We start from the raw sequence: 26,585 nt of genomic DNA, 5'->3' as shown, positions 1-26,585 counted from the left end.
AGGCTGCCTGCCCTTATCATTGCGTTTTTTATGAATTGTGGTCGTCGGCTGCTCCGACAGCATGATATAATTGAATTTCCTACCAAAGTAATGTCGTGCGAAGTCAAAACGGCGTTTGATAGTGCGTTTATTAAACCTAGCGCAAAACCGAAAACCTGTGACGTCGTGGTCTGGGCCTAGGCAAGGAATACAACAGGAATGGAAGTCCTTATGAGGTATTTGCTTCCCACAAGAAATGCAATTGTTAACTTTTTCTGACATCGGACTGAGGCAAGAAAATGTTCCCAAACGGGGTACTTAACTTTATTGAAGACTTCGGACTGAAATTCAAATCGAAAATCTCTTGCGTTAGCCGACCGGCACTTGCGAACTGCTTCTGCTTCGGGCACCGCGCAGCAAGAAAGACTGGAGAAAATGGCATTGGATGCCTCTTATGCACCGACGTCAAGGAAGAAGCGACAGCAACAGACGCCGGACCAAGACTTTGGAATTCTGGCCGACTGCGGGACCGCCTGACGGCAGGATAACCCAAGTGTGATGACTGCAGCAGGGTAACACAATGAACATCTATACTTTTACAAGTTGGAAATCTCTAGGTTAGTAAAACATAATTTAGAAATATTTTGAGCTAGTCTGAGCTTGTCCCAGGAAAAAATTACAAGTTAATCAATCAGTTGTCTAAAGGGGCATGCTGAAGTCTGAGATGAGCGGGTACAGAAAGTTAAGCTCCAATGAATAACATTGCTAGAGTGGAGAGCTTAAGGGACAAGGTGGTGATGAGAAAGTGCTGAGAACCTTGCCAGCAACCTGGCATTTCCTGTGACCCTGGGCATAAGGATATGGAGCTGGGCAGCTTTCACATCCAACATGGTCAATTAAGGCTTGAGGCATCAGAAGTAGGGGAAACTGACTAGATGATGAGCATTCTGAATTCTTTCAAAGATTTTTTTTTTCTGAGTGGAAAATCCAGTCAGGAACTTGCCTCCAAACGTTTTTGTAACGACCAACAGTGTGTGTGTGTGTGTGTGTGTGTGTGTGTGTGGGGGGGCATGTTTCTTCACCTGGTAGAGTCCCTCTTGTACCTGTACAGACAGGCAAGCTGGATAAGTAAAGACCTACCTGGTTCTGAGGAATATGTAGGGTAGCAGGTCTGTAAATTATGGTTTGCATTCTGTTGCAATCAGCTTCCTTAACCACGTCCCACAGAGCAGAGGAAACCACTAATGTATGAAAAAAAGCAGTTTCCCCTCTAATCAGGTTTGGTGGGACATTCTGCAAGATGATCAATATTATGGGGATTTGACCTATTACCCCTACTAGCCCACTGCCTACCTCAGCTTCTCCTCCCCTCTCCAATTTCACTTAAAAAAAACTTGTTCAGCGCTGGTTGGCTTCTGATATAGGGGAAGATGAAGCAGTTACACTGTTTGAATATTCTTCCCCTTCTCAAAGTCTTTTGAAGACTTCATGCACTGCAGGACTAAAGAAATTCATACTGGAAAGGAAGGGCATTGAAGATCAGGCCCCCTGCGTCAATCAGGCAGGGGTTGTATATAAAGCCATGCATGTCTTGACACTGTTCCTGAAGCTCTGAACATGCATCTGCACATTTGCCTTCTTTTTTTTTAAGGGAGGTCTGATCAAGGTGGGTTAAGTCACATCATCAAAAAGCATGGATTCTGTCCTCTCCATCTTCTTGCATACAAATACTAAAATTGGCCAAAACAGACAATATCTCCCCAGTGAGTAACTGAATGCAAGTTAATAACTGCTACACTATGCCCTCTCAAAGTAAGATCAGTATCATCCAAATATGGTTTGGAATAAATATATTTTCAAAACAATGTCATTAAGAATGGAAATGGGTAGAAGAATGACAATCAATAGGTGGGAGGAATTTTACCAAACTGTGCAAGTTCATAGGCTGATACTAGGCTATCTGCCCTAGGGCATTTATAAGCCTAGCCAGAGTGTGTTTGGCTTTCGCCACCCTTTTAGATTAGTTGACTGTGCCTTTGTACAGTAGGTCACAGAAGAATATCCCTTTTAAGTTTAGTAAAGTAGGAAGATAGACAAGTATGAATTAGAAGTACTGACAAAAATGGAAAGAGTACACAAAATGCTTCTATGAAGAATGGGATCCTGAAAATGAGGGGATAAAAGTAAAAGGAAAGAGCTAAACTTCCCATGGAAACCTAAACTTTTATAGGGTTATCTAGGAGATTCCAGACTTCAGTGTTGACAGGGAGCAGAATGAACTTTGAATAATAAGGGGTTCAGTCAGAAAATGTAGGATCTCACAGAATATTAAATGTGGTCTTAACCTATACTGAAGGGGTCCAACAATGTTGAGACTAAAATTTTATTAGCCCTTCATGTTCATGCCAGTCTGTAATTTAAGAAATAAAGACAAGTGTAGGATTTCACAGAAGATGATTTTATGGTACTGTCAGTGAGGCTGGAGACTGGAAGCAAGATCAAGCCTGAATAACTTATGTTAATGGTTGATGAACATACAGAGGAAAAAAGCAAGAGCAAAATGATTACGCACACATACAGTTAAGTAGTTGTAACTAAAGAGCTAGAAGGAAGAAGAGTGACTAAAGGGGCATAACCAAGCAGGTAAGGGCATCAAAGACGAGGTAAAACAAGAACTGACAAGAGTCAAGAATGGTACATTTTTAAACTGTATTTATGAACCCTTTTCTTTGCTTCTACAGTACAAGAATGAAAGATATCAAGGATGGCAAAGTGCAAAATAAGGTAGTAAGTGAATACTGTGTGCTAACTAAGCAATGAAAGTAAACAAGTAAAAAGACTTATTGGAAAGGTTTTAAGGCACAACCATAACAGCAATGTAGAAGTCATGATTAAGCTGGAACATGCAGAGAGGACTGTTAAAGACTTAAAAGAAGCCAATCGGGGACACCTCTGAAGTTCTTAGAGTTTGATGTAGGTTCTGTAAAATCTCCTCATAATGGTAGAGGTCCTTTTCTTCACTGCTGCAATATTCTTGACAATAGGGATTCCCTGCCAAGGGCAGCCCAACATCCGGCCAGTATACCAATGCCTTTTGGTTGTAAAAGGTATGATGTACATCACATGTATGCTGCCCACGCATGGCATAGGGCATAAAGGTGATGTCAGGATGTACCATAGTCAGAACTGTAAAGGCCCCAGTAGGAACAACAGTTCAAGAAACCGAACCAGAAGATGTCACAACACTAGTGGAATGAGACTTAACAGAAGGAAGACTCTTCCCATGAAAGGAATAGCAAAAAGAAATGGCTTTAGATATCAAAGAAGAAATAGTTTGCTTGGAAACAGCAAACCTAAAGACCTAGGATGAAAAGAAAAAAGCTGTTCAGACTTATGAAAAGCTTTAGTTATATACAAACATTGGAGTTGTCTATACAAATCCAAGATATGCAAAACCTTGACTGTGGAAAAAAACGAAAAAGGTGGGCAAATGAACAGATTTATAAATCACGCAAGATGTATGGCTGCGTGAAGCACCTAAACAGAACAAACACTGATGATTTTTATGGGTAATCAGTATCCCGCACTGGCATTTTCCCTTTCTGGATGACATAAAACACAACCAGATTACAAGGTTAGCATACGATAAATAAAATGAAAATACTCCAATGGGGCACTTATCTAAAAGCAGTAGAAGCAGTAGATGAACAGCTGTTCAAACTACCGAAGAAGACGTTCAGCCTGGCGGCAAAAGTTCTAAGGATGGTACATCTGGACTTCACCTTTATGCCCTAAACCATGTGCGGGGAGCCTTATGCATGACATATGGAGTTCCCTTTACAATCTAAAGGCTTTGGTATACTGGGCAGACATCTGCCTACCCTTGGTAGGGAATCCCTATTGTAAAAATTACTGCAACAGTGACATTGAAGGACATCTAATAGATCTTCAGTACATCTTACATACATACAAATATTTCAAGCACGAGCATTAATGCCCTTCTAGCTTGCCAATATACCAAAACACTTGTTCTTATAATAAATGTCCAGGCTGTTCTTAAAAATATCTAAACTAGTACTTGCTTTAATGTAATTTGGTAGTCTGTTCATCTACTCTGTCAGAGAACCAATTAGTGCACTTCTCATTCCTACAGAATCTCCTACATAGGTTGTCTGATGATTCTCTAGTACTTTTTAACCCCCAAACATTCCCAGAGGTAGTGGTCACTAAATGCCCTATATACCTGAATAAGATCTCCTCTTAGATATCTGTAAGAGACACTGTACAAGTTCAGATATTTTAGTCTTTCATAACTTAAATTTTCACATTCATGGATACCTTTGGTATATTTCCATTGTACTCTTTCCAGTTTACTCATGCTTGTTTTCTTATAGGGTTTCCATATTGTTATTCCATACTCAGGTTTGAGTCTAATGTAACTAACAAACAAGGACTTCATTATTTTTGATTTCCTAGACTTTATAAATCTTTTTATACAACGTATAGTTCTATAACTATCATTAACCAATTGGTTGATAGGATTAGAAAAACTCATAGCTGAATCCACCCATATACCCAGATCCTTAAACGAGTCTACAGTTTCACTGTGTGCTGTATTAAATATTCAACTTTCAATTTATGCCTACCAAATCGCATATGCTTAGTTTTTTATGTATTTACCAACATATTATTCTCCTATGCCCAAATGGTCAATTTAGTGAAGTTATTTTGCAGCCATGCCTTATCGGTAACACATGTAATCAGTTTACCCAATTTCAGGTAATCTGCACATTGACCATAACACTTCAGATGAAAAGTTAGGTCTGAAAGATGCAATTTAACAAGTAAGGGCCTAGGACAGAGCCCTGTGGGACACCCTGACTGTAACAAATGATTTCACCTGCCCAGTTGCTGTATGATACTTGTCATGTCCTATGTGTAAAGCCATGCATCTATCCATCTCATCAAGAGTACATCAGTACCTAGTTGTACTAATTTTATTTGATCAGTGTTGTGTGTATGACCCTGTCAAATGCTGAAGTCAAATCTATATAAATTACATCACAGCACAACTTTTCATTCATAGCTGTTATTGTATTGTTCTAGAACATCAAGTTACTGGTGTAAATAGATCTGTTTTCAACATATGCATGGTGATATATGGTTTTAAGCCCCAGCCTATCCAGTTCTGACAATAACTTATCCACTACCACCTTCTCCATGATTTTTCCAAAACATGAAAGTAGACTTACAGGTTTATATGTCTCTGGGTTTGTCCTACTCCCCTTTTCCTTAAAAAAACAGGTTTAATAAGTGCACGTCTCCAATCTTCTGCAAAGGCAGAATGCTTCAAAGTTTAGACAACAAATGTGGTATTTCTGATGGGTGGGGGAGAACACACAGAATTACATTCCTGTTGATCTGAAAGTAATAATGGAGAATGTTTCTTTAGACATGCTAGCTGCCTTCTTAGAAAACCAATTCCAAGACAGCAACATTGGGTTTAAGACAAACAGAAGCTTCTGGTAAACGAGTTAGTTTAATAATGGGCTACTAAGAAAACATTCCAGTAGATGAGAATTATATGACTTTCAATAAATCTTGAAGTTTCACTAAGGTGACTATTAGAAAACAAATTTACAGATTAGAGTGGGATCAATATTAAAAAAAAGACTGGAAGCCATCCTCAGTTGTGCAGATGGATAAAGCCCGGACTGCTCCCCCAGACTACACACACTAGACAAGCAGCACAGCCAGGCAGGATAGTAATAATGCAGTCATAGAGCTTGCAAGGCTGTCTCAGGGGCTGTGGGGAGGGGAGTTAGACTATACTCACTCCCACACAGTACAATGCTGCAACAGTGTCCTTGATGATCTCGCTGTCCCTAGATGTGGGTCAGGTAGCATCTGGTGAATGAGAAGGCAGCTGACAGTCAGCTGTGGGGAGTTGAACAACAAAATGGTAGAACATAAAGTGACAGTGAAAGAGAGGATATTAGAGATAATTATCTTAACTAGTGGCACACTAGAAGGCTCAGACGGGTCTGATGCATTTCAGTGTGTGGGATGTGGACATTATTACAGTATATAAATATCTCTCTACAAACAGACAGGTCTAACTGCAGACGATAAGACAAAGTCTACACAAGGGGACAGAAAGCTGGCAGCTAAGATTTAACTGAAGCAAATGCAGGGAGATGCTTATTACACCTAAAAACAAATCTTGAGAGAGCCTGATAGTTTAGAGACTCATGAATGCACTGTCAGACTGTGTAATGCAGAACGAATCCAGTGACAGACTTGAAAGCATGGAAGAGGTGGAATAGGAAGGGGTGAGAACAGAATCAAGGTAAAATATTAAAACACTTCAAGGACAGATTAATCTCCTTTGGCAATGTTCAAAAATGTTATAGCTGCAAAGTATCCAAAGCTTACTTTGTACTCAAATCACCAATATGTCCTAACAAGCACAGTCTTGGGTAGGAACACAGGTGAAACCGTTACGAAATAGAAGATTACAGCCTCTTGGCCAAGTAATCAGTGCACAAATTCAATCAAAAAAGTTTAGGGCAGAAAAGCCAATGTATGGAAAAACAAATAAATACAACCTGAAATCAATGACATGTGGAAGACAAGAGTGCAAATGTACCAAAGGTCTGAACTGACAGCAAGATGCAAGCGGTCACCAACCATGAGTAAAAAGATATGCAAGGCAAGTCACCCACTGATAAAATGTAAAACATGGCAAGTCATGTATAATCTACAGGCCCGCTATAAGTTACAAAATTAAAGTGGTCTCTCTAGAACTTCAGGGGGAAAGAAAAAAAAAAACACACGCTACCAGGGGACTTCAAGCTAATAAGTAGTCTGCTCCAGCCTGCTGGACAGTAGGTTTTTGTTCATTTATATACTTTTAATCCCAGGTAATTCTGGATACCTGTGAAAATAAAGCAACAACCACAGTAAGCACACCAAATTGTTTCCTGATTATTTAAACAGCACCCCATATGGAGGAAGTCTGAACTGAAATTGTGTTTCCAAAACACAGCAGAGTGAAGAAAAACTTGTCGGATCGGGTAAGTAACGATAAAACAATTTGCCGAGCCCCAGGGTAGCCTTGGACACTCACCCATTTCCATGATTCAGTAGCAACACTTACGTGATCATCTGAAGCACTAAGCAGGTGGCCACTCAGATTTGGATTCCATGACAGACCATACCCTTCTTTCTGATGCCCTCGCAGACGCAAGTCCGGGTTACATTCCCCAGATGGGTCTGGAAAAAAAAAAAAAAAAAAAGTGTACATTTCTTATAACCAGATTCAAATCTAAAAACTGAAGACAGCAGAAAAGTCCACTTCCTTATATAAAAAGGCAAACAGCAGTGCATTCAGATCTTACAGTTTCCAATGCATAACACTAGAACAGTAAAATTAACTCTATGGTACCTGCAATTCAGAATTCTTGCTATTACTGGAGGAATACAGAGGAACTTCTGAAATCAGTGGACATGCCTGCCTTTGTGAAGGCTGTGCCAGAAGCAAATGATGATCCCATATCTGCAGGGGAGTTCACAGTGACAATGAGAATTTTAAGGCTGTAGGAGTGGATGACAGCTGGCTGGAAATGCTGAAGTGCAGGGTACTATTATGACATCATGGTTAATGCACTTCAATACAGTGTAGAGGGCAAAGGACAGTATCACTGAGCAGGCAGACTGGGGCAGTGGCCTCATTTTCTAATAGGAGGAAGGGACAGAGTGTTGCAATCATACAGGGAGGGATCACACTCTTCAGCTTCTTTATGAAAGCCTGTTCAAGAGTGCACGAAAAAACTCCAAAACAGATTTGCGCCTGCCTGAGAGACAGGGAATCAAGTTTGGTTCATTGCTCAGATATTGAATAGATAGTGGGAGTTCACAAGCATTACCTACATTTACTTTGTGGCTCTATAGAAAGTATACAACAAAAAATATGGAAAGACCTTGGGGGAGGACCCATAACAACACAGTTCCTGGGCTACTGGAATCTGCCATGTACACTGACAACCGTGTCTACATTTACAGTGTCATGTCTAATGTGTTCATTCTGACTGCCAACTTCTGGATGTGTCACATCAGTACATCCTGTTCATAGCCTTCAATGCCAGCATACTGGGTTGCAGTCAGTATCAGATCCCAGAACTCAATTCACAAGCTGTTTAAGCATATCATGAGTTGGCATTTGCAGATTTCACTCTAGAGCAAATCACAAGAATATCATGATACCAAGCTGTGGATAGTCTAAGGTTAGTGCACCTCTGAGAAACAGGGAGACAAAAGTACAGTTTTGTACCTACCATAAATGTAGATGTTCGAAGATCCACATTGCTGCAGTCCTTACACTTGGGTAGTCCGCTGTCCTCGGTCGGCCCGAATATCAAAGTATTAGGCGAATATCAAAGTATTGACGTCGGTCAAGGCGCTTTAGACTGACATCAGGACGTCAGGGTACAAATGCGCATGACCGACGTCATATCCTCAGTCTTTTCTTGCCCCAGATGTCAGAAGACCCTAAACAGAAAGGTCAAAACCAAAAGACAGCAAAAAACCAACCAACCACCCTTGCACTAAACATATGTACAATATATACAATATCCACAATATTTACAACCCAACCCACACAACCGCCTCTAACTACAGAGGGGAAGGAGGGAGGGTAAATTGGACTGCAGCAATGTGGATCTTCGAACATCTACATTTATGGTAGGTACAAAACTGTACTATGTTCTTCATCTCACATTGCTGCAGTCCTTACACTTGGGTAGAATCCCAAAGCAGAGGTAAGGGAGGATGGCAAAACTATAAAGCAGTAGGAGCTGCCAAAATGCCCTGTAAAATTGCAGTGGCAAAACCAGCCCTAGATTTAGAGTAAAGTGGAAGGTGATAATGCTTAGAGAAAGTATGCACTGAACTCCAAGGAGCTGCCTCCAAAATATCCTTAGTTGCCACCCCCCTTAAAAAAGCTGTAGAAGTGGCAGTAGCCCTAGTGGAATGAGGCCTAATCCCAGCTGGAATCTCCTTACCATGATGGGAATAACAGAAAGCAATACAAAACCCAATCCACTTAGAAATAGTTTGTTTTGACACAGGCTTGCCCTGAGAACCCAAAGCAAATGAAACAAATAACTGCTGAGACTGCCTGAACCCTTTAGTTCTGCTCAAATAATATCGCAACTGCCTGTGTACATCCAAAGTGTGCAAAATCTTTTCCCCTTTATTTTGGGGTTTGCATAAAAGTAGGCAAATGAATAGTTTGGTTTAAAGCCACACTAGAAACCACTTTAGGCATAAAGGAAGGATTAGTACGCAAAGATACCCTATCCTTATGGAAAATTAAGAAAGGCTCAACTGCCATAAGGGCCTGTAATTCAGAAACCCTTCTTGCAGAGGTAATGGCCAACAAAAAAGCAGTCTTCCATGATAAATATTTCAACTCGGCAGTAGCTGCAGGCTCAAAAGGTTGTAGAGTGAGTTTCTCCAACACAAAATTGAGATCCCAAGCAGGAGTAAGAGCTCTACGTGGGGGTCTTATATTCTTTGCCCCTCTAAGGAATTGCTTAAACAAAGGATGAGAAAACAATGGTGGGTCACAGTCATAGTGAGCAGAAATTGCTGCCGCATGAACCTTAATAGAAGAGAAGGACAAACCTTTGTCCAGTAACTCAGTAAGATATTGAAGAGCCACACTTAAATTAGGCTCAGAAACATCAAAATCCTTTGCTGTACTCCAAAATAAAAATCTCTTCCATTTATCAGCGTACACTTTCCTTGTACTAGGCCTTCTGGCCTCCAAAATAACATTCAAAACTTGCTGTGGAAGCTGAGACCCTCCAGGGTTCAAAACAGAATATGCCAGGCTGTTAGGTGAAGAGAGTGAAGTTTGACATTGAGTAAATGACTGTTCTCCTGAGACAGCAGGTGTGGAATCAAGGTAAAGGCCATGGAGGCTCCCGTACCAGACTTCTCAGTAATGGGTACCAGTGCTGTCGAGGCCAATCTGGAGCTATTAAAATCATCTTTGGCTTGTCCTGTCTGACCTTCAGGAGTACCTTTGGGAGGAGAGGCAGAGGTGGAAAGGCATACACATGAAGCTTGCTCCAATTGAATGAAAGAGCATCCACTTTCCAAGCTGTGGGATGAAACCTTTGTGCAAAACTTTGGCAGCTGGTAGTTTAGTGGAGAAGCGAACAGATCTATGTCTGGAGTTCCCCATAACACTGTCAATTTCTGAAATACATGAGGATCCAATTTCCACTCGTGGGGATCCATAATTTGTCTGCTCAACACATCTGCTAAGGAGTTCTGTGCTCCCGGCAGAAACCTTGCCTGAAGATTTAGCTGTAAACTGAGAGCAGTCTCCCACAAAATCATTGCTTGTCTGCATAGAGGATAAGAATGTGTTCCCCCTTGCTTGTTGATGTACCACATGACAGTTGTGTTGTCTGTTAGAACCAACACCTGCCCTGGAAGAAGTAAATCCTTGAAAGCTATTAATGCAAATTGGACTGCTAACATCTCCTTCAAGTTGATATGTAGATGTTGAAGTCTGGCAGGCCACGTGTCTTGTACCCACTTTCCATTTAGATGAGCTCCCCAAGCTTTGTCTGAGGCATCTGTCGTTAGAATCTGACTCGCCTCTGGCCGGGTCACAGAGAGTCCCTTGTTTAGGTGACATTCCTGAGCCCACCACAAAAATTCCTTTTGAATGCAAGGTATTATTTGAATGACCGTGTCCATATCTTGGCAGTGCTGTGTCAATACATTTTTGAGATACCATTGTAGCTTCCTCATATGCAGTTTGGCATTGGGAAGCACCAGAATACAAGATGCTATGAACCCCAAGGCTTGAAGGACTGTCCTTGCAGTCAGCCTGGACTGATGAGACAATTGATGGAAGTACAGAGAAAGATTCTTTTGTTTGTCCGGGGTCAAAAAGGCCATCTGGGATGCTGTATTCAGTCTCACACCCAGAAAGCACATGTCCTGAGAGGGTACTAGACTGGACTTTATTTCGTTCACAGAATACCCCAGGCATCTTAGCACTGCTATCACATAGTGTAAATGATGAAGAAGTTCGTCCTTTCCTTGGGCCAGAATCAGGCAATCGTCCAAATAAGGATAGATCTGTATTCCTCTTAGCCTGAAGAAAGCTATCACTGGAGCCAGAACCTTCGTGAACACTCTGGGCAGTAGATAAGCCAAAGGGCAATGCAGAGAACTGATAATGAGAAGTCCCAGCTCGAAAACGCAGATACTTCCTGCAACTTAGCCTGATAGGAACATGAAGGTAAGCCTCCTTGAGATCCAGAGTCACCATCCAGTGATCTTTGCCCAGCAGAGGTAAAAGCTGTTGTAACGCCAACATTTTGAACTTGGGAATGTCCAGATAAGTGTTGAGGATAGATAAATCCAGAATTGGTCTCCACGTGTTCCCCTTCTTTGGTACTAGGAACAGGCGAGAATAAAATCCTAGGCCCACTTCTGGCAGAGGGACCGGTTGTATGGCCCCTATTTGGAGCAGCAGAGAAATTTGTTTGTGAGCCTCTAGTCTTTGCTGAGGAGGAACGTCCGGCATGCCTTTGAAAGGAGGCAAGGTATGGAAATAAAACCTGTAACCTCGGTGTATGATATCTAATACCCATCTGTCTTGGGTAATCAAACTCCAATTTTCCTTGAAGAGTGCCAACCTTCCTCCCAAAGGTGCTGCCATGCAAGAAGGATCTGGCAGCTGAAAAGGTAGGTCATTGGGCCTGTTTACGAAAGGACTGGCCCCTGCCCTCACCCAAAGAATGTGCAGGAGAACTCCCTGTTCTAGGTCTAAAGGAGCTCTGAGCTCTGCCCCTACCACGTCTAGATCTACCCCTAGACTGTGAATCATAAGAAGGGTACGTCCACCCCTTAGCAGGCCAATTCCTACTAAACTTCGGAGGCTGAACTTGCAAAAAATCTTTAACAGTCTGCATAGACTTAGCCTTGTCCTCCATTTTCTTCAAGACTGACTCCACAGGTGAACCAAACACCACATCAGACTGTAAAGGAGCATCCAAAATCCTTGTCTTAACATGTTCAGATAAATTCTGATCCCTCAGCCAGGCGTGCCTGCGAAGAACTGACCCAGTGGCAGCCACCCTAGATGAGGCCTGTACAGCATCAAAACCACATTGTAAAAAATGCTTACCCACCTGTTCAGAAACATGTACTAAATCTTGCAATTCCTTACACTCAATGCCTTCCGCCAGAGCATCTACCTTAGACTTCAATTGAGAAAGAAGATAGTTTTGATATTTCAACATGTGAAACTGGCAATTCAAAGCCCTCATAGCTAAGGTGGAAGAAGTATAGACTTTCTTTCCCCATCTATCCAAAGCTCTGGCCTCTTTATCTGGAGGAACCGGATTCTTTACAACAGAGGCCTTGACACCCTTAGGTCCCTGACTAACAGTTTCTGGGTCCGCCCTAGGACTCTTATAAAGATATTTATGAGCCTCAGGCACCCTGTAATACCTATCCGGTTTAACAGGAGCAGGAGGCAAAGAATCAGGATTAAGACAAGCCTCTGCAAACACATCTTCCACAACATCCAGAACAGGAGGTATAGCCAAAGGCCTATGCTGGGGTAAAAGCAAAAATTCCCTAAGCCTTTTCCTGGAATCAGAGAATTCCTGACCTTCCCACTTAAAATGTTCCCTCATGGAATGAAGAGTCTCTGAAAAAGAAAAATCCTCTGGAGGAGAAGCAGAAGGAGTTGAATCATCTGCATCAGAATCAGAATAAGGAGAGTACTCCTGCAAGTCTTCAGCCGAAGACTCTGAAACATCTGAAGCCTGCTCAAAACTCCCCAACTCTGCTTCCACCCTAGGCCTCTTATCTGGAGGGGGCAAAGAACCTCTAATCAAAGTAATTAAATCTTCTGCCATTTTAAGCATGTGCTTCTTGGGCACAGATCCTGTAGAACTAGGAGTGACACCAACAGAAGCTAAACCTGGCTTGCCTCTGGGAGAAGCCTTAGAAACAGAAGGAGAGGGCCTAACCACCTTAGGAAGGGAGGGGAGTACAGTAACCTGAGAAGCCCCTTCAGCCTGACCTGCCTCCTGAGAGGCCACATCCTGCAATAACAAAGTCTCCCCCTGGGACTCCAGAGAAGCCTCCGGCGGAACCACCGTTTCCACTGACGCCTCTAAAGAACCGGCGTCCGGTACGGACGACTCTTCTTGCCTGGGTTTAGCTGCTTTGTCTTTGCGCTTCTTCGAAGAAGCGGGCGTCGGAGCATTCGACGGCATCTTATAATTGCACCGCTTCCTAAAGACCAACCTGGCACAATCTAACAGTCGCTTAGTAGTGCGCTTATTGAACCTAGCACAAAAGCGACACCCAACAACGCCGTGCTCAGGCCCCAAACAAGGAATACACAAAGTATGATAATCTCTATGCGGTATCTGTTTCCCACAAGAAATACAGTTATTCACTTTTTCTGACATCCGGTAAACCACTGAGGCAAGAAAAAACTAAAATGTTCTAACGGGTACTTAGCCAACTTTGACTCGGTCTGAAACTCCGAATTCGAAAAATTTCAGAACGCCGAACGGCACTTGCAACGCTGCTTCTGCATCGGACCATGCGGCAAAAAAGACTGAGGATATGACGTCGGTCATGCGCATTTGTACCCTGACGTCCTGATGTCAGTCTAAAGCTCCTTGACCGACGTCAGCCTAATACTTTTGATATTCGGGCCGACCGAGGACAGCGGACTACCCAAGTGTAAGGACTGCAGCAATGTGAGATGAAGAACATCTACATTTTCTGTCAGTGAAAAAAATATGAACACAAGCTTTCAAGCACAACTCTTCCTTAGGATGTTTAAAAAGAATTGCAATTACAAAGTTTAAGTAACACTCGCATGACAAATTCAGCAAATCACAACACAGCATCCATTAATCAAACATTATGCTACACAGTCTTAAAGCCATGTAACAGCAGTTAGAAATGATTAATTATTTTGAGGCTTATTTTTTTTCAAAGTTGGCTTGACACTTGCTAGTTCAAGATCAGTATATAAAATGTATATTCTGTAATACTCTGGGTCCCAACCCTCTAAAGTATGCTGCATTTCTAGTGGAATGAGCTTTGACACAAACTGGCAGAGATGTTTCATGAAAGGAGTAAAAAAATGATATAGCAGGCAAGCCACTATGACAGAGTTCACTTACTGACAAATTCTTTTCCAGGGCCTTTGCAAGGGAGACAAATGACAATCAGCAAGTATGATTTTCTGATTTCCTTACTTCTGTCTAGACAGAATCTCAGCTGTCTGAACAACCAGAGCATGCAAGGTTCACTTGCTCTAGACGTCTGAAAAGGACACATGGAAGTGAATCACCCAATTCATAGAAAAATCTGTTGCCACTGTTTCACAACACTGCCGACATGCTCAAAGTATCGGTTTGTGGAAGATCAAAAATTGTTCTCAACACATTAAGGCTTGCAGCTCAGTAATTTTGCTAGCAGATAAACACCAATAAACAACCTTCCAGGAGAGGCACTACAGGAGAACTGAAGTAGAAAGGTTCAAAGGGTGACAGGGTGAACTACTCAATACACAGCTAAGACCCAACGGTGGAAAGAAAAATCTACTTTTTGGAGTGGTCTGAGATACAGGACACTCTTTAGGCACTACATGGTTACCAACAAAGACTATAAGAAATGCTCTAAAGGCAGACATGTTGAGACAGCCAAACCACAAACCACATGCATTCAAACAGGCACAAGACAGCCCTTATTTGTAAAGGTTTGATAGGAAGAAAAAAAAACTAGAAGACACTAGCCAAATTAGGGTCCTGGTCTCCATCAAGGCACCAGAAGGTCTTCCACCTTGCCAAGTGCACTTTCCTAATGACTATTCTTCTAGCCTCCCTCTGCATATGCAGTACATCCTTGGGGGGGGGGGGGTATGTACTCCCCATAAAGTGAACCTTGCATGCTCTGGTTGTTCAGACAGCTGGGACCGCTCTTGTTTGGCATCTACTTCTCTGACGTACAGGGCAACACTAAGGGACTCTGGCTAACAAAGTTCGCAGATGACTGCAAACTGGGAGCCATTACTGAATCCCCAAATGATGTGGATACTCTACAAAAGGGCCTTACAGAAACAGATGCTTGGTGCCAGAGCCATGGGCTCAAGCTCAATGCAAAGAAAAGTACAGTTTTGTACCTACCATAAATGTAGATGTTAGAGTGTATACACTGCTGCAGTCATTACACTTGGGTTATCCTGCAATCAGGCGGTCCCTCAGTCGGCCTGAGTTCCAAAGTCTTGGTCCGGCATCGGCTGCTGTCGCTTCTTCCCTGACGTCAGTGCGACAGGGTTATATAAGATGCAGCCGACACCATTTTCTTCAGTTGCTAGTAAAAAAACATACATATGAAAAGCAATCAAAAACTTTTAGTTACCAGCAAATATTCCCCATAGGTAGTAAAGGGTGGAAGATTTAGGTACGTACCAGCAAGTAAGAGGGGAAGGAGGGAGGGTAACCTGGACTGCAGCAGTGTATACATTCGAACAACTACATTTATGGAAGGTACAAAACTGTACTATGTTCATCGTGTTACACTGCTGCAGTCATTACACTTGGGTAGAATCCCAAAGCTGAGGTAGGGTGGCTGGTTCTACAAGGCATTAGGGGTGGCTATAAGGCCCTGCAGGACTGCAGTGGCAAAGCCAGCTCTTGATTTAGAGTAAAGAGGCAGATGGTAATGCTTGGTGAAGGTATGTAGAGAAGTTGCTGCTTCCAAAATGTCCTTGGTAGGTACTCCTCTGAGGTAAGCAGTTGAAGTGGCTGTTGCCCTGGTGGAATGAGACCTAATGCTGTTAGGTACAGTTTTCCCATGGTGTGTATAGCAGAAACGTATACAGTGCCCTATCCATTTTGAAATGGTCTGTTTTGAAATGGCTTTTCCCTGTGCTCCTGCAGCATATGCTACAAACAATTGCTCAGTTTTTCTGAAAGCTTTGGTTTTGTCCAAGTAGAAGCGTAACTGCCTGTATATGTCCAAAGAATGCAGAAGTCTCTCCCCTTTATTCTGTGGGTTTGGATAAAAAGTTGGCAAGTGAATAGTTTGGTTTACAGCCACACTTGATACCACCTTTGGCATAAAAGTAGGGTTTGTTCTTAAAGACACCCTGTCTTGGTGGAAAATGATGAAAGGTTTCACTGCCATTAGTGCCTGTAATTCTGAAACTCTTCGTGCCGAGGTTATTGCCAGGAGCAGAGCAGTTTTCCAAGAGACGTATTTTAAATCTGCTGAGTTAGCTGGCTCAAAAGGAGGTAAAGTTAATTTTTCCAACACAAAGTTGAGGTCCCAAGTTGGAGTTGGTGCTCTACAGGGCTGTCTTATGTTTTTAGCCCCTCTGAGGTACTGTTTTAGCAAAGGATTAGAAAAAATAGGTGGGTTCGTGTTTTAATGAGCAGAGATGGCAGAGGTGTGGATCTTGATGGATGAAAAGGAGAGGCCTTTGTCCAGCATCTCAGTTAAATATTGTAATATCCGAGAAATATTTGGGACGAGAGGGTCAAGGCTGTGAGCCTGGTTTCAGGCAGAGAATCTCTTCCATTTATCTGTATAGGCTTTCCTGGTGCTAGGCCTTCTGGCCTCCAGAATGACATCCATAACAGCTTTGGAGAGAGGCATTGCTTGCTTGACTAAGGAATCTGCCATGCAGCCAGGTTTCAAGTCTTTAGCTGGCTGCGAAGTATCAGATTGTTGTGCTGAGTCAGAAGATGTGGGATTTGCGGCAAAATCCAGGGTGGACCTTGTGCTAAGTTCTTTAAGACTGGGTACCAGTGCTGGCGTGGCCAGTCTGGGGCAATCAGGATCATCGCTGGCTTTTCTTGCCTGGCTTTTATGAGTACCTTTGGAAGGAGAGGTAGTGGTGGGAAAGCATATACTTGTAGGTTTTTCCTGCTGAATGAAAGGGCATCCACTTTCCATGCTTGTGGGTGTTAAGTCCTTGTGCAGAATTTCTGTAGCTGGCAGTTCATTGGTGATGCAAACAGATCTATGTCCAGGCTCCACCATTTTTGTGTTATCATTCTGAATATTTGTGGATGTAATTTCCACTTGTGCAGATCCATGATGTTTCTGCTTAAGTTGTCTGCCAGTGTGTTTTTCTCTCCTGGCAGGAATTGTGCTTGCAGATGAACTTGATAGGTTAGAGCTGTGTTCCACAAGGTCATGGCTTGTCAGCAGAGGGGATAAGAATGAGTGGCCCCTTGCTTGTTTATGTACCACATAACTGTGGTGTTGTCTGTCTTTAATAGTAGCTGTCCTGGATGCAGAAGGTCCTTGAAAGCTATAAGGGCATTTTGTACAGCTAGCATCTCTTTTTGATTGATGTGAAGATGCCTTTGTTCTGCGGGCCACTTGCCCTGTATACATTTTCCTGCCATGTGTGCTCCCCAGGTGTAATCCGATGCATCTGTTTTCAGTGTTTACCTGGCTGTGGGTTGAGTGAAAGGTTGTCGCTTGTTGAGGTGACACGCTTGAGCCCACCATTGAAACTCCTGTTGAAGGCAAGGAATTAGTGGTATTACTGTTTCCAAACTTTGACAGTGTTGAGACCAGACACTCTTTAGGTACCATTGTAGTTTCCTCCTCGTATGCAGTCTGGCATATGGAATTAGTAGTATGCAAGATGCCATGTAACCCAAGGCCTGCAGAATTTTTCTTGCAGGGAGTTGGGTCTTTGTTGCCATCAATTGAAAATATTGAGTCAGTTTGTCCTTGCTTGTCTGGCGTGAGATAAGCCGTCTGGGCCGTTGTATTCAAGCTGGCACCCAGGAATATTACCTCTTGTGGGGGCACTAGTTTTGACTTTCGTTTACTGTGTACCCTAGGCAACTTAACTTTTTTACAAACGCCAGATGCTGTAGAAGAATGTTGCTCTCTGCTTGAATCAGGCAGTCGTCCAGGTATGGATAAATTTGAATTCCTTTCTGTCTGCAAAATGCAATTACTGGTGCCAGGCCCTTTGTGAAGACCCTGGGTGCAGTAGATAAGCCAAAGGGCAGTGCAGAGAATTGGTAGTGCATTGAACCAGCTATGAATCGGAGGTATCTTCTGCAGTTTTGTCTGATGGGGACATGCAGGTATGCCTCCTTGAGGTCCAAAGTTACGAGCCAAGCTTTCTTGCCCAGCATGGGAAGAAGCTGCTGTAGTGTCAACATTTTGAATTTTGGAACATCCAGGTAAGTGTTTAGAGAAGAAAGATCCAGAATGGGCCTCCAGGCTTTGTCCTTTCTGGGAACCAGAAAGAGTCTTAAGTAAAATCCTTGTCCTTGCTCCTGTGTTGGTACCTTTTGAATAGCTCTCATGTCCATGAGTGCTGTAATTTGTCTTTGAGCCTCTGCCCATTGATTTGGTGGCAGATTTGGCATTAATTTTAACCTTGGTAGAGTGTGAAAGTGGAACCTGTAACCTTGAGATACAATGTTGAGAACCCAATTGTCTTTGGTGATCATATGCCAATTGTGACAGAAAAGTGCCAGTTTTCCTCCAAGGGGGCTGCCAAGAGAGAACTGCTTGGCAGCAGTAGTGGGAAGTCATTGGGGCTGTTTTTTACAAGGTTGAGGCCTGTCTTCCCCTTCTTTCTGGGTTGATACACCCCATTGTCGAGGCCTGCAAGGACCTTGTGGTTGACCACTACCTCTTGGACGTCTGTATCTGCCCCTTTGAGGTCTAACTGGAAGGGATAGACTCTTTGTTGGCCAATTTCTGCTAAATCGAGGAGGCTGACCTGTAAGAAATCCTTCACCGTTTGCATAGATTTTGCCTTATCCTCCATTTTCTTTAATACCTCTTCTGCCTTAACTCCAAATAAAACATCCTGCTGCAAAGGTGCATCCAATAATTTTGCTTTAACATGATCTGGTAACGTCTGTTCTTTTAACCAAGCATGTCTTCTAATGACAGATCCTGTAACTGCTGCTCTACAGGAAGCCTCTAATGAATCAAATCCACATTGCAAAGTATGCTTTCCCACTTGTTCAGCTGCATGCAATAAATCCTGCATTTCCTTATAATTAGGAGGATCTGAGTTTGGAAGCATTTTTTGTTTTAACTGAGACATCAAATACTGCTGATATTTTAGCATGTGAAACTGGCAATTTAAGGCCCTCATTGCTAAAGTTGCAGATGTATAGACTTTCTTCCCCCATCAGTCTAATGCTCTGGAATCTCTGTCAGAGGGGACTTATTTGCTGAAGAGGCCTTTACCCCTTTGGTGCCCTGAGAAATAGTCTCAGGGTCAGCAGCAGGGCTTTTATAAAGAAATTTGAGAGAGTCAGGGACTCTGTAGTATCCGTCTGGCTTAACTGGAGCAGGAGGTAAAGAATCAGGATTCAAACTGGATTCAGTATGCACATCATCCACAATATCTAACACTGGCGGAATAGCAAGGGGTCTGTGCTGAGGTAATAAAAGGAAATCTCTGAGCCTTTTCTTGGATTCTGAATAATCATGGCCCTCCCAATGGAAATGCTCCCTCATGGTATGTAAGGTTTCCCCAAAGGAGTAGTCCTCTGGTGGAGAGGCTGAAGGAACTGATTCCTCAGCATCAGAATCCTCATAAGGGGGTAAAGAGTATCCTAGGTCTGAGGATGAATCTGAAGAGATGGATACCTGGTCTGATAAGTGTCTGCATCCTGTCTAGGCCTGATCAGAGTGATTAAGTCTTCGGCCATTTTGAGCATTTGTTTCTTAGGCATGGAGGCCTGTCCTGGTGAATGTTGAATTTGTTTTTGTTTTTAGTTTTTAAAGGAGTTTTAGACTTAGCAGAAGATTTAATGGTTAACTGAGTAGGTCTTAAAACACCCTCTGAAGATACGGGTTGTTCAGCTACTCCGGATCCCTCTGAAGGATTAGTCTCGGTAGGCTGTAAATCTGGTGCGTCCGAAGGTCCAGCCATCTCCACGTGGGAGTCTGAGGTGGCCTGTGGTTCTAAAGAAGCGGTAGTCAGGGGCTGCAAAGGCACCTCGCTGAAAACCGGCGGCTGGCCTAGAAGAGGCTTCGTCAGTTTTGGGCCTCGGATGCCTGTCCTTGTCTTTGCGCTTTTTGTGTATTCCGGTCGTCGGTAGTTCCGACGGCATGGTGTAATTGATTTTTCTGCCAAAATAATGTCAGGCAAAATCAAATAGACGTTTAATAGTGCGCTTGTTAAACCTAGCACAAAACCGACAACCTGTGACATCGTGGTCTGGGCCTAGGCATGGGATACAATAAGAATGGAAATCCTTATGAGGTATTTGCTTCCCACAAGAAATACAGTTATTTAACTTTTACCGACATCGGTCTGAGGCAAGAAAAAGTTTCCCCAAAGGGGTACTTAGCTTTGTAGAAGACTTCGGTTCTGGATTCGGAATGAAAATCTCAGGAGTCGGCCGACCGGCACTTGCGAACTGCTTTTGCTTCGGGCACCGCGCAGCAAGAAAGACTGAAGAAAATTGTGTTGGCTGCATCTTATATACCCCTGTCGCACTGATGTCAGGGAAGAAGCGAGAGCAACCGAAGCCGGAACAAAACTTTGGAACTCGGGCCGACTGAGGGACCGCCTGACGGCAAGATAACCCAAGTGTAATGACTGCAGCAGTGTAACATGAACATTGTATAGTTATCCACTGAGAAAAAACATGTACCCGTGAAATACCATATAAGTGGCAGTACACTAAACACCGAAAGTGTGATGAGACTTAGAGACACAGGTGGACAGTGGTCTCATCTTCAATAACCACATTGCCACAACAGTCAGGAAATCCTTCCATGTGGCACACCTCATCATGAAGGGCTTTTCATCCAGAAAAAAGGAGGTCATTGTCCCACTGTACTCATCCCTCATTAGACCCATTATACAATACAACGCCCCGTTTGGTACGTACCTCTCAAGCCATCTGCAACAACTGGAAAGGCCACAGAAATACCTCACTAAAAGAATCACAGGCCTAAAGCAGACGCTCTACGCTAACCACCTTAAAAATCTCCAGCAAAACTCTGTTGCATATCGTCTATTTATAGGCGACCTCTGCTTAACATACAAGGCCATGTCAAACCCAGAGCTGTTGGACATGCTACACTTAAAGAAATCCCAATTCCTCAGAGCCACACGCTCCAGGGATCTAAACCTTATCACAATAAACAAAACATGCTGTAGGGATAGGTTCCTGACCCAGAGACTCCCCAGACTCTGGAACAGACTGCCCATAAATGTCAAGCAGAGTGCCTCTTTCGCCCTCTTCAAAAGGAACCTTGACGATTGGATGGGAGAAAGAAATTCACCCAGGGGATCACGTCATTCACCCTGACAGGGGTCCAGGGAATTAAATATAGTGCGGGAAGAAATAGCCAGGGAATTGTTATCGCTAGGGTTGTATAGGCCCTAGGGCTGATAGGTTCATAGGTTGGTACTAGGCTATGAACCTATAACATTCCATCTGTGTTGCCCATTTTCATTTCTTCCTCAAACCAGTGGGTTCGGATCTGATCCTCGGATCAGACTCTCCCACTGCAATAACTTTTGGCAACCAAAAAGCGCTCAAGCTCTTCCCTTACCCATAACGCACCGCTCCACATTACCTTAGATCTTGTTTGCTGCTACACACATTAAGTATATCAATAGAGTGGTGAGAAGTTCTGGACCTCAGCACAGAGAAATGACAATTTAGGTCTATTCGCTCCTTCAAGAGTACCAAGGTCAGGGCTGCAGGAGGATGGGTTGTTTGAGGAAGAATGAAAATGGACAACACAGATGGAATGTTATGGTGAGTACTTAACTTTATCTGATTATGTCAATTTTCATTCTATCCTCAAACCAGTGGGACAGAGTCCCTATCTACCCTACACCTGGGTGGATTCATGGAAAGATGTTCCTAAGCACCACTGAGTCAAATGAAGCTCTTCCCCTGGAGACCAAATCCAACTGTAATAAGTAATAAAGGTATGGGGTGTAGCCCAAGTGCAGCTGCACATATATTATCCATGGACACACTATAGACTGGAATACTGAAGAAGTCACTATGGTTCTGGTTGAATGGGCTCGAAAAGGTTTAGATAATTCAAGACCTCATTTCTTGTAAATGTAAGAAATACAATCTGTGCTCTATCTAGCCAATGTTAGTTTTGTCATTGGATTTCAGTGTCTCACATCTGAAAAGGAGACAAATAGGTTAAATTTCCTGATACTTTTTGTTCTATGAAGGTAAAAACGTAATTGTCTGTGAACATCTAATAAGTGTAACAGGTATTCACCTTTATTTGAAAATTTTGGAAAAAACATTGGTAAATTAATGGACTGGTTGATATTATGTGACACTATTTTAGGTAAAAAGGATGGGTTAGTACATAATGAAACCCTGTCTTTTATGAAAGGTTAACCACGGTGGTTGAGATGGCAAGGCTTGAATCTCTGAAATTCTTATTGCAGATGTTATGGCTACTAAAAATACAGTTTTTCCAAGAAAGGAACTTAAGACCACATGTAGCTGCTGGTTCAAAGGGGGACTATATAATTTCTTGCAGCACCAAATTCAGGTCCCAAGAAGGAGTAGGGTCTATATAAGAGGGTTTAAGTAACGTTTCCCTTTACAAAAGCTTTGCAGTTTTTGTGTGAAGCAATTTAATGGTTATGCGATGAACTGGAGAAGACGGCATAGATTGTCTGGCTATTAATGGAATTGGAAAAGCCAAGCAGTTAGCTTGAGGTTTGGAATGTCTGGGTAAGTCATGCCTTTGGAGGTGAGACAGGAGTCTGGAGTTGGATCCAGAGTCCACGACAGTGTCAGTAAATGAGGCTAAAGGAAAAGAATTCAAATCTGTCGAGGCCAGTATGGTGCAATGAGGATTACTTTGCTCTTCAACCTGCTCGCTTTCTGTAGAAATTTGGGGATTGACAGGACTGGGAGAAAGGAATAAAAGGAGGCCAGGGGGCCAGTCAGGAAAAGAACCCCTTTGGGATTCCCCTCATGGGGGTTATCAGGGCATAACAGCTGCTGCACTTCTTGTTTAAGGGAGAGGCAAAAAGATTTCAACAAGGCTGGCCTCATTTTGGAACATCCTTCCCGTCACTATCTGATCGAGGGACCACTTGAGGCATAAGGTTGCATCTGCTCAATGTGTCTGCTATCACACTGGGCTTCCCCGGAATGTGCATTGCAATGAGAAAGTGGTCGTGATATCACCCATTGCCACACTCCAGGTGCTTCTTGACACAAGGGAAACAATTTGGTTCTTTGTTTGCAGATGCATCACACTACTGACAAGTCTGTTTAAACTGCAATTATTCCCAAGGGGAGAGCATCCTGGAAGGCCTGCAACGGCTCTTCTCTCTAGGACACTGGTACGCAAATTGGTGTCTTTGGGAGACCAACTGCCTTGGACTGTATTCCCCAGAAATTGCCCCTCCCCTGTTTGGGAAGCATCCATGGTCACTGTGGTCACTGGCTGTGGGTGGAGGAATGGACAGCCTTGTTGAATCTGATCAGATTGAATTCATCATGAGAGTCCTCTCTTGAAAATGCTGGTAATTCTTAACTGGGCTGACACTGGTTGGTGGAGAATGGACTACTGTGATGCAAGAAGCCACTGCAAAATTCTCATGTGAAACCTCGCCAGTTGAACAAGTGTTATTGCAGCCACTATAGACCCTACAGCCTGAAGAATTAAACATGTAGATAACCTTTCTACTGTCAATCTTTCTGACTTGTGGTAAGACCACTTATCTTCCACCTACAAGCATAAAAACTATTGTTTTACTTGTATTTAGATTTGCCCCTATAAATTCTAAACACTGAATGAGTTCTAGCAATAAATTTATCGTAATTTATAGTTATTCCCAGATAAGAATACGACTGGATAACAGTCTTTTGCTTTCAGTAGTAGATGCCTGATTGGAGGGAATATGAGCCAGTAGTCCAAATATGGAAACACCCAGAATCCTTGCAGTCTCAGGTGAGCTGCTGCTACTACTGCATTACACTTGGTGAACACTGGGGGGGGGGGGGGACATCGTAGTGAGACCAGAGGGTAGAACCCTGAATTGATAATGACTGGCTCTCAGCCAGAAAACATAGGTGCCTTCTGGATTGTCTGTCCACCTTTATGTGGTAGTACACATCCTGAAAGTCTATACAGCACCATCCACTCATCCTTTTCCAAGAACTGAAGTATAGACTGAACAGTGATCATCCGGAACTTGCTGCAAACTGATTTGTTTAATTTGCCGAGATCCAGTCCCCTGTCTTTTTTTGTTATTAAAAAGAACCTTGAGTAAGTTCCAGATTCTCTCTCATCTGGGGGACCACTTAAACGGCTCTCTTCTCTAGCAGCCTTTGAACTTAAAATGGCTGCCTGATCCCTCTGACTGGGTGGAATATCAGGGATTTTTTTCTTTTGGGGAGGAGGAAGGAAAAAGGGTATGAAGTATCCTCTGGAAATCATCCTCTGTACCCATGTATTGGGTGTTATTTCTAGCCGGGCTCTCTGGTGCACGGACAAAAAATAAAAAGGAAGCCAATTTGGTGGTTCCCTGTCATTAATAAACTCTTCAACAGAAGGAAGAAACTGTTGCAGAAAAAGGTGAAGTCCCAAGACTGGAAAAACTCCCTTATTAGCCTCAACAAAAAGTTGAGATCCTTCATCAAAATCTCTAAAGCCAGCTGTGAAGGCAGAATTGCGGCAAACACTAACAACCACCACAAAGCCGAATATCTTTTAGCTGCTTATTCTCTGGCAAATAAGTCTACTTGGCACATTCCTCCCACAGGTCACATCCAACATATCTTTGCAGAGTATTCATTTGCCAGGGTCAGACTGTGACCTGCTCAACTAAAATTTTCCTGTCATGAGATTCAAAATTATCAGAATCTCACAGTCATGGTTCATGGGTCACTTCCAAGTCTGAGCTGATAATCTCAGAAAGTATGCAAGAGTGGGGGCTCCCTGCCCATTCACTGTGGTGCTGTTTGTAAGGGTGTCTCTTATCTAAAAATCGGTGTGAAGTCTTTTAATGCTAGCAAATATAGCCCATCACCTTTCATGTACTGTACTTTTCCCCCCCTCGTATGTCGCCCCACATGCTACTCTTATACAATGTCCAAGTAATAAGCGAAGAAAGTCTTGTTCGTTGGGTTAAGCACCGTGTTGTTTCAGCCAAGAGATCTCTTTGTTGATGCAAGAGATAAGGGGGGTGGTGACCTCCAGAACCTGGAAATGTTATCAGTTTCTGAGGTACCATTGTAGCTCATCATCTGAACTAAATGTGCCACATATCTCAGAAGCTTGAGGAATTCCTTTGCTGTGACAGAATCCCTTTTGTAACATAGTTTGGAGGATCTGGGACAGAAAAAGTACAGTTGTGTACACTTACCATAAATGTAGATGTTAGAGTGTATTCACTGTTGCAGTCATTACATTTGGGTAATCTGCTGGCAGGTTGCCCTCAGTCAGCCTGATTAACAAAGTCTTGGGTCCTGCATCAGTTGCTGTCCCTTCTTCCATGACGTCAGGTCATCAGGGGTATAAAACATGCAGCCGACGCCATTACATCAGTTTTTCTTGCCCCACTTGGCAGGTGCCCCACAAATTGGGAGATATATATATATTATACACACCACATATATATATATACACATATATATATATATATATATATATATACACATACACACATATATATATATATATATATATATATAGATATAGACACACACATTTTATATATATACATATATATATATATATATATATATACACACACATTTTTTATATATATATCAATAAATATATATAAATATATATATATATATCAATAAATATATATAAATATATATATCAATAAATATATATATCAATAAATATATATAAATATATATCAATAAATATATATAAATATATATATCAATAAATATATATAAACATATATATATCAATAAATATATATATATATATATATATATATATATATATATATATATATATATATATATATATCTATATATATCTATATATATATATCTATATCAATAAATATATATATATAAATATATATAAGTATATAATTTAAAACACAAAAAATATACCTCCCAACAAAAGCAAATACACCCAAAAAGACTTTTAAGCATAGTAAAAGAAAGTGGTATAGTAAGAGAAAAACAGGGGGCTGGAGGGTGGGTACCCAGGACTGCAACAGTGAATACACTAGAACATCTACATTTATGTAAGTGTACACAATTGTACTATGTTCTTCGTGTTTCACTGTTGCAGTCATTACATTTGGGTAGATCCCCAAAGCTATGGTTGGGAGGATGGAGTTATACAGCATTAAAAGCAGCTATAAGGACCTGCAGGAAAGCAGTGGCAAAGCCAGCTCTGGATTTAGAGAAGAGAGGTAAATGGTAACGTTTGGTGAACGTATGAACTAAGCTCCAGGTAGCAGCTTCTAGAATATCCCTGGTAGGAACCCCTCTGAGAAAGGCTGCAGAAGTAGATGCAGCCCTGGTGGAATGAGACCTGATCCCCTTGGGGAT

At 42.4% G+C, this 26,585-nt stretch overlaps 1 protein-coding gene across 1 annotated transcript in view; it reads right to left on the bottom strand.

Moving 5' to 3' along the window:
- Window positions 1-26,585, bottom strand: part of RBBP4 (RB binding protein 4, chromatin remodeling factor) — a 677,648-nt gene that overhangs the window by 431,457 nt on the left and 219,606 nt on the right. Inside the window, 2 exon segments of the mRNA XM_044059943.1 lie at window positions 6,249-6,278; window positions 7,135-7,254. Of these exon segments, the coding sequence (XP_043915878.1) occupies window positions 6,249-6,278; window positions 7,135-7,254 (150 nt within the window).

This window comes from Protopterus annectens, chromosome 1.part2 (genome assembly GCF_019279795.1).
Source record: "Protopterus annectens isolate FY-2018-M chromosome 1.part2, PAN1.0, whole genome shotgun sequence".
NCBI classification, from domain to species: domain Eukaryota; kingdom Metazoa; phylum Chordata; order Ceratodontiformes; family Protopteridae; genus Protopterus; species Protopterus annectens.
Note: the sequence above shows the minus strand (reverse complement) of the source record. Positions and strands in the feature narration are given on the sequence as shown.